Here is a 12,364-nt window from a genome sequence, read left to right on the forward strand (position 1 = left end):
CAACTATCAGAGCCCACACTCAGTAAGACCATCCCATGTTTTAATGAGTAATCAAGTTGAGAGCTCAACAAAGGTGCATACATAGTTAATAACTACAATAAAGATACATTGCTTAATACAAAATAAACAAATTAAGATTCTTGAGGTTGAGACTTATCATATCAATTTATTGTCTTCCAAATAATTATCCATATTAATAAATTATGATACACTGAAATTCACTTGTTTGATATATTCGTGAATATCTCTTGAATTATTCCACCTATGAGATTATCAGGAGCTAGCAAAAGAACCTTAAGACACTAATTGATGGTCGATGGACATGTATGTAAATAATCTTGTCCACTAAACATACAAAATGACTTTCTGACCAAAAAAATTATAAAATAACAGTGCCTGATCAAAAAGACTTTGTATAAGTGATTATCAACCATCCAATAGCAACTTTAGGTACTTTTATTAATTATATTACTTACCAGCTATAGCTTGCTTCTGAACTCCAATCTCTATAATAACAAGCCAATTTTAAACATGCATTAACTTTAAAATCTAACCTCCAAAACTGCATATTTCAATAAATGAATAAGAAAATAGATTTGTTACAAAAGAATTACATACTAAAGGGACCCCTACTTTTAAAAGATGCATAACTCTGGTTCTAGCATCAACATATGTGGTTATCATCAGGTCAAAACTACATATCAGCTAAATATAATTAATGTACAAAAAGATCAACAGTCTGTTCAAAGTATAGTAGAAAACCCTGAGCTACTTTGTGTTGCATGAGTATATTGTAGATAAGATAGCAGTAACAAAACTATAACAATGCAATCTTAGTAGACTGCTCTTTTAGAGAACAATATACATGGCAAAATCTCAGAAATAATTGCAGATGGCGTTAAGAAGACATTCTAATCTTTTTCTTTGGCAAAATAAGTTCATCACTATCACTATCAGATAGATGGGCCCTCTTTTTCTTGGGTTTGGAAGAATCTTTACCAACATCTTTAGCAGAGCTCTTTTGAATATTCTTCTTTGAAGATGAAGGCTTCACTGGTGATCCTGGCTTCAATTGAAGGTGTTTTTTCTGTTTTTTCTCAAAAGTCTTCTTTGCCTTCTCCGGTGTCAACAAACCATGCTCCATCATCCTGTAAATAAACGTCGTCATTCTGTCAGTAATTAAAATGAAATTTCAATAAGTGAAAATGATAATCTTCATCACACATAATTGAATTCAGTTTAATTTCTGTTTGATTTATGAAAATTGTTTGTCCGCAAGACAATATATTTTATTAGAATAAATCATAGACAAATCTTTTTCATAAAAAGATGCAGCAACTCCCATATTGAGAAAATCGTAAGAAATAATTATTGCTCAAGCTTTCTGAACATTTCAACAGCTGGGTATTAGTGAAAATGTTAAATGACCAATGGAACCCTGAATAAACCCACATTGGTTTTCTCAGCAGCTACCCCTTTTCAGAAAATACAAAAATAATTTCTGTTTTTGATTAAAGCAAAAACAGGTTTTGAATAGACCCGAAACCTTTTACAAAAGGAGATCAGTTTGGACTTAACAAGACATCAAGCCAAAACAGACCACAACAACAAAACAGCCCCATAGAAAACATTTTCAATATTACAACGATGGGGCAGAGACAAAGCCAATCAGGGAATAAAACTCCCAAAAACAATAGTAAGCAGTCATGGAATTAATTATAATTTGATATGTACAATTATGCTATAATATATTTAAGTAACATTTCGAAGAGACCTGATTTAAAAATTTCATGGAAGTGTCTCAGTGCACTTTCCGAAGTTGTGGAAACTAGGGAATTCTGAGTGATTACAAGAACCATGTAAATGTCTTGTTTTGTTTGGAAATTTGTTGTCATCAGATTTGGATGATGATACAGTAGATGATGTTAGATTTTCCAAAGAAATCTGAAATAACCCGAAGCAATTTTTTGGGTAATTTCTTTCAGCCAACTTTTCAGAACACTTGAGACTGAATTCTGAATTGACATAAGAATGTCAGACGAGATTTACAAGTCAAACAGAATTTAATGACGAAAAATGCCTCTACAATCTTAAAATGAAAATAATCTGAATTAATTTTTCACTTATCAATGGGAGAGAAGCATCTCTTGCGGATTAAAACATGCTTCCTGTCCCAAACGAATGGTCACCTGTAAACAGCTCAGAACTATTCCCATTGCAATGGCCAGCTACGATTTCCCACTCACTCATGGGAAGCCTGTACATATATTCAGTCTACAGTAGACACAAGGGCATGTCCAACCCTACATTAATGGCAAAAATTTAAGAAAAAAGATTTCATTATTTTCAGTATTCTATCTAAATAACACTAGGATAGCTTTTAAACACATTTACACTTGACCTATTGAATTGTCAGTACAGTACACGTGTATTTTATATTTTCAGTGTGAGCTCATTTGCAATTTTAGAAAACAAGCTTCTAGGAAAATCTGTGTTAACAGAGTTTTCCCCACAAGCCTATTTTCTATTTTCATGGAATGAAACCCTTGTCTCTAGTAATATTTTCGACCAATTTACAGGTTTTCATTCCCTGGATTTATCAGCTAATCCTCAATTCCCCATCCCATCATCCCCAGAAAATTGACCTTATTTTTCAGCTCTCCCCATGCCATTTCGCTTGGGGTTCACCAAAACTTGGTTTAGCATGAACTTTCAAAATGGCAAGCAAATACCACCACCTAATAATAACCTATAACAAAAGTGTATATTCATTCTGTATGTTTCTCAATTGAGTTATGACATACCAAATCTATCTTCCACGATATACAAAAGCATTCACTATAACCATAAGAATAGAATGTAAGTACTATTTCAATTTTCAAGCATTTGTAGTTGCCACTCAGTAAGTATTCTAGCAATCAATCAACAGGCAACCAATAGCAAACTACCAAACGGATTTCCTCTCCACTGAATATAGGCCAGGCCTACTACAGATGATAATGCAATCTACCCAACATGCAATGGTTTGATTTCACACTAAAAAGTCACGTAACTTGTACTGGGAAGGAAAGTATAGAATATTGTTGGATGAATATTGTCGGATGGAAAGCACAATGACACAACTCAACAGTAATATCTGTCTTATTTTATCCTTCACTAAAGAGCAAGCCTAGCTATGCTAGGAGCAGCTAAATCAGCAAGGGCAGTGAAGGTGAGGTATTTAGGCTTCTACGCTCCAGGCATTGATTTCTATAATACAAGAAAGTTCAAGCTTCTGCACTCAATAATATTTTGAAATAAAAAGGATCAAAGTTGTGCAGGAAATCATTTCTGACCACTACCGCGACACTATAACTCCATGTCCTAAAAGAAATGGAAGAGAGACAATCACAAGCAAGTACAGACATTAGATGCAGAATCAGGCCTTCATAAAGAAATAAACAATGTATTAATGAACTGAATGCTGTGAGAGGTCTTATAAATGAAGTTGCCAAGGTTATCAAGAAAGATTGGGAAATCACTCTTAGGTTTGCCAAACCTCCCAAGATTAACATTTTCAAATAAGACTTTCAAACGCTCAAGACACGCAAAAGGAAAGAAACAATCTTACTGTCAACAAAGTAGACAACAGAAAAGTGTCAGTTGTAATATATAAATCAGATTAACTGGCTAAGATGATAGACCATCTCCATACTGGTGACATCTACAGAAAATTAAGCAAAAACCCAATCAGCAAGATTATAAAAAATGTTAAAAGTCCTCATTAAGCACTAAATTGCAGGAGAATCTTGTTCCAGACAAGGAAATCAGCCCAATCCACATTTAAGAAGCTTCCCTAAGGCCAAAAGGAGATTAGCAGGTTCCCACCAACCTTTGTTGCCTATTTTACCAAGTTAAATCTTTTGTAAGAAATAATTTCCTCGCATTAATGGACTCCTTAACAAATTCAGCTCCATCAACAAAAAGGTAGCTGCAAATGATATCTTGGTGAGATTTGACATGTTCTTATTTTAAAAAAAACCCTTCTGATGAAAAAGGAACAGCAATTTTTGCAAATAGCTTGAGATCGAATTTTTTCAGCTTCCAAGAAAACTTCTATGAAATGGAAGGTGTTGCTAATCTATTCATGGGGGAATATTCAGAGCAAGCCCTTGCCAATCTTCACCTTCAACAAAATGGTATAAGAGGCAACTGGATGACACCAATGTAAATTGGCAGCATTAAAATGACAGCCTCAAGGATTCCACTCACCTCAACATATTCAATGGCATTAAATGAAGGTGATTAGATCTCTTCCTTTCTTGGTTGTTCTACTAGAAAGGAGAAGTGATGGCATCTTAGCAAGCCAGATCTACAAAAAATTACACTTGTGCCTCATCCCATAACCACAAATCACAAAAAGTCGAGATCCCTAAAACCCTTACAAATAGATCCCTCAGAATTGTCAATCAACATCACATAGAACAGGAGAAGTAACACTAAACATTGTGGCAATTTTTGTATAAAAAAAAAAGTTATATTTTATGCCAATTAGTTGCACACATGGGTTTCCCCTAGCTTTACAATTATAGATAAAATATGGTGGCCTATGATTTTAATGTAATAAATACACGTAAAGGCATGTTCTTCCTTAGTTTTCATACAACCTAATAACATATTAAGGCAAAAGCATACAACTGGGGTGGTTCTAGTCAGTGTATCTTTCACAGGCCTCCATATAAGGGTAATATAGTAGTTTTCTGTAAAATGTTTTTGAAACAATATGCTGCCAGATTGTGATTGAAAGTATCATGTATTATATAACTCTTTGTTTTGGGTTGCTGTAAGTACAATGTGCACTCAATGTAATATTTTGGCAAAGTTAATATAAGAGATTCATATGCACAAGAATTACATAAGGTGTAATAATGTTTTAAGTGTTAAAGGTTAAATGTGGTGTTTATTTATTTATTAGGTTGCATGCATCATGGATATTCTACATGAAGGTCACTGAACTAAGTGTAGTGATTGATAAATGGTAGATAAGTTTTGCACATGCAAGTAAGCTGGAATTAATTATCATTTTCGTTTTCTTGCCATTCATATGAACGACGCAATGCAAGTTGAGGAGGCCTTGGTTAGTGATCCACACAGAGATCAATGACCGGTTTGCTAAAAGGACCTTGGACTTTGCACAAGAGGCACCTATAAAAGCTCGACCAAATAGCTGGAGAAATGGTGTATTTTACAATTCACTTTACAAGGTTTTCTTCTCAACATTACCCAATCATTTGTTTGAGTGGATTGTAGCTTGGCTCAGACAACATTAAAGTGAGAATAACCAAACAATTGCATGGAAGCCTGAGAAGCCCGTGCAACTCCAAGAACTATAAAACACATAGTTGACATTGATCAGATGGAGTTTGCTGTTAAAATAACTTACACTTCTGCAGAAAAAGCTTTATACAATTTCCTAGAACCTCCATGTTGAAAATCTCTCAAACAAATAGCACTTTGGATCAAGAAGCTCTTGAGTCTTCACAAACTAAAGGTTGTGTTCCTTAGCATGTGGTCTAATGACCCCATCCTGAAATGGACCTTTGACATGGGCTGGATCCATGTGGATTTGACAAGGTTTAAGCTCACTATTTTGAAGATATCCAAAATTGATCAGCAGCAGAAAATTCACAGTTCCAAAGTAGAAACAGTACCGCTGCCTGATGACAACTAATAATTTCATCATGATTGGTGAAATCTGGAATTTAAAGTAACTGTTCAACTATTCTACTCCCAAATGCACTCCTGCATCCTTCTTATGTATGAGAAGGATATTCCAGCATCTATTTTAAGACATGGAAAGCATGGGTTTGATTGATGGAGGCTTGTATGCATGTTGTAGCAATCAAAATAGGAGAAATGTAGTTGATTGTAGTCATTTTGAGCTTGACAAGAGCATAGGAGTAAATCCCAGTTTTATCTACTCTCTGTACTTGGTCTTGGTGAGCACTAAATTAAGATAGACATGAAATTGTCACTACCAAGCTGGTTTTACCCCTCTGAGGACTTTCCAGGATGAATTCTAAGTTATTATGGTTTTTTTATTTTCATTTTCAGCACTTAATTTTCTTTGTTTTGAGCTTTCATTCCTCTAAGCATTATTATTTGTTCAAACAAGTAGCACAATAGTACTATTTATGTTCTAATAATTTCTACTTAGTGAATTTAGGAAATTACATATCAGGGCCAAGTTTACAGAAAAAATGGTAAGTAGGAAATGTAAGGAGCAAATCCCAAGGTTGAGCATAAAGAAACACAAACTCAGCAATATGAATAAATGTTTGCTGCCACACAAGAAGGGAAGACTCAAAAACCATACTGAGCATCAAAAAGATGCAACTGAAGAGAAGGCTCTGGTATAGGACCACTGGGTGGCAAAGGCTATAAGAGATAACTAGTTTTTCACCATATTTCAAAAGGATAGAGTGCACGGGGAAACTCGCAATGGTAAGATGCTTTTGGACCCTTGCATAGACCAAGGATGCAAACAAAAGTCATTCAGATGGAACTGAACCTTGCTAACTTTTGTCACCACCACCTCACATGTATCCATAGATTTAGGAGATAATATATAGTGATATTGAAAAGTGAAATGATATTTCGATATATAACAAAGGAGATGAAGGCTCCTTATATAGAGAAATTACAAACAAAGTTTCTAAAATAGAGACAAAAGATGAAAAGGAAATGTCATAAACTAGACTAATAAACAGACCATTATAGAAGTATTACATTGTTACTTTAATACCCTCCCTTAATGGTCATTCTACTAAATACCCTACAAAAGACTTAACATAATTTGCATAGAAGGCTGCCCTTTCTTCTCAAACGCTCTACGACATGAGCCTGCTGAGACCCTCCCTAGTTCTACAAAACTTCTAGATATGGCCAAGTTTACCACAATCCTTCCAACATGATATTAGGTAACAAAGCTATCCCTCCCACTATTTGGAGTCACGGAAACCGAAATCAGCTTCTTATAAACTTCGCAGTTCTGAAAGAACAAGAATTTGGCAAAAATCGTCAAAAGAAGCACCCATGATTTTGTAAAATAACCATCAAAAAACTTCTGCAGAAGAACATCGTTTGCCCTAGAAATCCTAGGTGCAACCCAAAACAAGCTGCAAGAAACCATGACTTTTGTAAAAAAATCATTAAACCCTCGATGTGATGCTGAAATCACACATGATTTTGTGAAAAAATTGGCAAAAACCTTTGTTTTGTGAAAAAAAAGGAACCTTTCCATGATTTTGTGGAAAAAATTAGAAAACCCTCTAGCAGAGAAAGAACCCGTGATTTTTATGTGAAAAAATCAAACAAAAAAACAAAAACCCGCGATTTTGGGAAAAATTGTACAGAACCTAGTTTGTTCAAAAACTTTGAAAACTTTGGGTGCACAGCAAACACTAGTCATGCCCAAAAAACCATGATAAAAATCAAAAAGAATCTGCAAACGCTGAAACCCTGGCCGCAGAAAATCACCCACGTTCAAAAAGCACGAACTCAAAAATCAGAGAGCCCCTGAAGAAAAACCCACGAACACCACAAACCCTCACACTCAGAAAACCATCGCGGGAAAAAGAAAAAAACAGCAGCAGCCACGAAAAACTAGACACCGAGAAGACAAAACGCCCACGAACCCTAAGTAAACACCTTGGAAATCCATCAACTATCAGAAGAGCGCAAGATTTTCAGGGCCAAACACACAAATTGGACTCATGTAGAGGATAGAAACGTTACGCGAAGAAGAAACAAATCTGGCACACGAAAAAAAATATAGAATGTCACAAAAAGGCAGAGCCATCACGGACTGATTTGTCTGCAAAAAAACCCTCCAAAAAATCATCGTAGAAGATAACACATCCTGTCAAGTCGTAAGCAGAGACAAAAGCATAAAAAACAGATGGAAAAAAACCCCACAATTCAACAAAATACTCTACAATTTTTCTAAATAAACCCACGAACTTGAAGGACATCATAATCTCACAGGCAAAGACCCACAATTTTTAACTCGAAAATGCAAAGAAAAGACCCACAATTTTTAACTCGAAAATGCAAAGAAAAGACCCACAATTTGCATATACAAACCCGCGATTTTTAGAAACCCTTTTTACGATTATAAAATAAAAAGATATCCTTTGATTTGCACCCATGATTTTTTCATAAAAAAACTTTGATTCAAATAAAATTTCAAGAAATAAATTCCTAGTAGCCACAAATTTTTATTACCAAAAATTTTAACCCACTCTGATACCATTGAATGATATTTCGTAACAAAGGAGAAGAAAGCTCCTTATATAGAGAACTTACAAACAAAGTTTCTAAGATAGATACAAAAGACAAAAAGGAAATATCCTAAAATAGACTAACAAAATGACCATTATAGAAGTATTACATTATTACTTTAATAAAAAGTTGCACAAGAATGTGTTTGACATATAAAGGGGTTTGGACACATTTAATGGTTGGACACTCAAGTTGACACATCATTAGACGAATAGATAGATTGGTCCCCTAGACCATCACTTTACACAACAAGAATTTGTATGGAACGATCTTGTAGCTAGTTTAGAAGAAACATTCTATGGGGAGAGCAATATCATCACAAACATTGTTAGGCTGCTCAAGAGAGTGAGTTGGCAACCAAAGACCTTTGTTTTGAAAATACACAGACAATACTGAGAGGGGGAGGGGGTGAATCAGTATTGTATAACTCAATTATTAAGATAAAAACATTCAGTAGACACCCATAACACAAGAACACAGAATTTCCCGTGGAAAACCCTTTCGGGTAAAAAACCACGTCACGCAAGGGTTATCATTATCAAAATAGGCACCAACCCAATTACATACAGGAGCACCAACTCCTTAATTAGCACCAACTCAAACACTAGAGACTTCAGTCACTATGAGAGCACCAACTCTATAAAATATTTCAAAATGCATGAGCATCAACTCAACCACAGAGAACAAAAACAAGAATTTGGAGGAGTCTGTAAGCTTTATGTTTTACTCAGATATAAGTAAAACTCATTCGACTGAAAACACTGTCAAGCCAATCGAACTTGTTTTCTTGCACACTTTGGATATAAACCTTTTAACTGTGTACACAGACAAAGAATCACATTACATAGAAGTTCTTCAACTGTCCACTGTAGCTAGATTCACAACATGAACCAGAACATCCCATACAACAAAAGTTATAATAATAGCTGATCAAAAAGCTTCCTGGACTGAATATATATTCACAGCTAAAAACAGAATCTTTTCTTCAAAACCACAAACACCCTCGAACTTGAAAGTCATCAACCACACTTTCTGCACATTCATTCTAATCATCCATGCACATCTTCAGGTTTTATTTGACCTGCGCTCATTCTGAAGGTCGAAAAAAATTAAATTTTTAATCTCAAAATACTTCACAAAAAAAAAATGGCATACACTCCATCTTCATACATATTCATTGACTCTCAAAACAACAGCCTCAGCTATATCTTTTCGGCCCAGCACAGTACATAGCTCCAGAAGGTTAGACACAATATCTCTAAAAGGAGACGTTGCACCAAAAATTCAGAATACATCCCAAAACATTTCATCTTCTTTTACAGTGGCAGAAAATGCACCACACGATGAAGAGCAGAAAAAACAAAAAAAAAACATTTCTTCGAAACCCCTTACCGAAATATATCCACATCAATCACAGCTTTCAAAAACAAGAAAACTCATATCACACATGTCAGTTACGTCTACCTTACACATTTTTGAAAAACTGAGCGCGCAGACCAAATGATGGCATGATATCTCTGACAAACTTTCCGAACAGTTTTCTAAAAACTTCCAGCTCGAGGTATTTTTATTATATCCAAACAAAACACCATCTGAAACAAATTCGCCCAACTAAAGTTGCCACCAAACACAGAATATGACAGCAAGCACTCAAACACATACATGTCAAGCTGAATGATCAGAAGGTTAGTCACGCAGAAAAAAAAAACGCACCACAGGGTATCTGCAAAAAACGATATGTCAGAAAGAAAATGCCTCTGAAATCGAATTAATTTGCTGTCTTCTGCAGACATTCTCTGTACACCCTGCATTCCGCACCACATACAGAGCATGTACAAATGGCGCAAACTGAAGTCGGAGAATGCAGTGATCAACCTGAACATAACCGTCCAATAAACACATTCTCAAACTGCTTAACACGGACTGAGCTGAATAGACAATCATCTGAGCATACAACGTGAAATCAATGACAAAAATATTTACTACACGTTTCACTTGGGTAGTCACAATCAAAGGCAATCAATGAAGGCCTTCAAGTAATATCATCAAGGGTGATCAGAATCCACCTTTCAATCCAAGTGGGAGTGGAAACCCAAACTGTAGTAATCAACCAAGCCCATCTCTGGATCAAAATCTACCTGTGAATCCAATAGAGAATGGAAATCCAAATCAAGGTAATCAACCTTCCATTTATGAAATCCACATAGTTGCTTGTTAAAGCCTTTATAAGAGACAAGGATTTGGCATGCCGTTGCAAAGCATTTGTGATGATGGATAGCTAAGAATGTCTTGAATTTGGTTCATAAAATGTTGTTGCTTGTTGCTACACTTAAGGCACATGTAAGACTGGTATGTCCATTTTGATCTTGCAAGCACAAAGCAAAGGTTTGAAAAGGGTATTTAAAGGAATTTGAGTGCCCAAAATTCTAACACTAAACATTGTCACAAAAAAAAATTCAAGAACTTTTATGAGAATTATGATAAGTGATTAAGGATCTTAGTGCCTAGTTGTAATATAAAAACAACTCCCTATTGCATCAAGAGTGGTTCATTAAAGGGTAGACAATCCTCATTCAACATGAATTAGTGTAACAGAATATTAGCACACAAAAGGAGGCACCAGAAATTGCCCTATACCTTGAAGCTATCAAGGATCCCATTCGTCAACATTGAACAAGTGCACGGCTTGAAACGCAACTGATTACCTTATGTACTAGGTGGAGCTTGTGCTCACAAGAGATTGTACCACAAAGACAACAATGTAAATTGTTTGATAGCATCATCAATAGTTTTGGATGCCCACTCAACTAGTAATTAGGGTATGCATTTTAAAACATAAACAATTCAAGAGCTACTAATATAAATTCGTGGTGCATCAAATAAGGGCTCTCCTTACTACCCACAAACAAATAGAACTGAAAAAAATTTAGCAAGATCCTTAGTACATATTAATAAATGTGTGACGTGGAAAGAATGGACTATGATGATAGGATGTAAACAATTTTGTGCACATATAGAACCACTAGCAAGTGCCTAACAAGTCATATGCCATTTCAATTGGTATATGGCAAATAAGCAATTGTTCTAGCATGATATTTTATTACTCAATGCCATACCTACACATTGCTCAAGTTGTGCACTTGAGTGACAATAAATTGCTTGGCACAAGGATGCTAGAATCGATGTATATGAATGAGAAAAGATACTTGGTCCAATGGAGTTAATAAGTCACAGATTGTCTTGCGTTGTGCACAAATTAAATGATACTATGGTTGGATATATTAACTTGAAAAAGGCATATGTCACTAACCTGCAGCATGAGGAGAACTTGAAAGAAATATTAAGAACAAGGATCCCTAGGCTGTCCATAATTGAAAGAGTATATAAGCAAGCTAAATTTGACCTTAATGCCCCTATTGAATTGGCAAGCACTTATGAGATGGTGGGTTTATTAGGTGGTTTATCAACTTACCAAACCAAATTGGAATTCAGCTCAAAGGTAGGTTGAGTTCATTTGAAGCATTGGAGGAGGCTTTAACGCCTAAAATTTTGGATGAAGATGGCAACATCAAGGCCTTTGATAAATGGAAGCATGATTTCAATACCATTCTACCTTCTTTATGCTCTTCTATTTATGCAAGTGGCGAACCTGATTCAACTTTGCTATACAGTAGCATGGACAAGTTGATAAAGCTTGAATCAAGTTTATACAGTTCTAGTAAAGAAGCTAAAGCAGCTTTAGATGCAAGATATAATGCTCATATCAATAAAGTTGCAAAAGCTCTTGAATTTCAATGGCCTTCAAAGGAATTGTATGCTTCATGGTTGGAGAAATACAACGGATGGGTATTTTGCCAGGTTAACTTGGCCACCAAATTTTGTCTCCATCAGCAAATTTGAGTTCAGTTGTCTGTCCAACAGCTTCGACTACTTTTTGGCTCCAAATTGTAAAGAGAATATTTTCTTAACAAGTTGTTGTACCTGTTCTATTTCAACAAAAAAATGGTTGTCAAATGTAACATGTAACACGTGAATTGGCTCA

General features: G+C 35.3%; 1 protein-coding gene across 1 annotated transcript in view; it reads right to left on the reverse strand.

The window, feature by feature from the left end:
* Positions 1-550: 550 nt before the first annotated feature.
* The window catches only part of LOC131076474 (uncharacterized), a 38,138-nt gene continuing 26,324 nt past the window's right edge, over positions 551-12,364 (reverse strand). The window contains exon 3 of the mRNA XM_058013680.2: positions 551-1,148. Within this exon, the coding sequence (XP_057869663.1) occupies positions 899-1,148 (250 nt within the window). The 3' untranslated portion in view covers positions 551-898. The remainder of the gene's footprint in view (positions 1,149-12,364) is intronic.

Source organism: Cryptomeria japonica, chromosome 5 (assembly GCF_030272615.1).
Source record: "Cryptomeria japonica chromosome 5, Sugi_1.0, whole genome shotgun sequence".
Classification (NCBI taxonomy): Eukaryota; Viridiplantae; Streptophyta; class Pinopsida; order Cupressales; family Cupressaceae; genus Cryptomeria; species Cryptomeria japonica.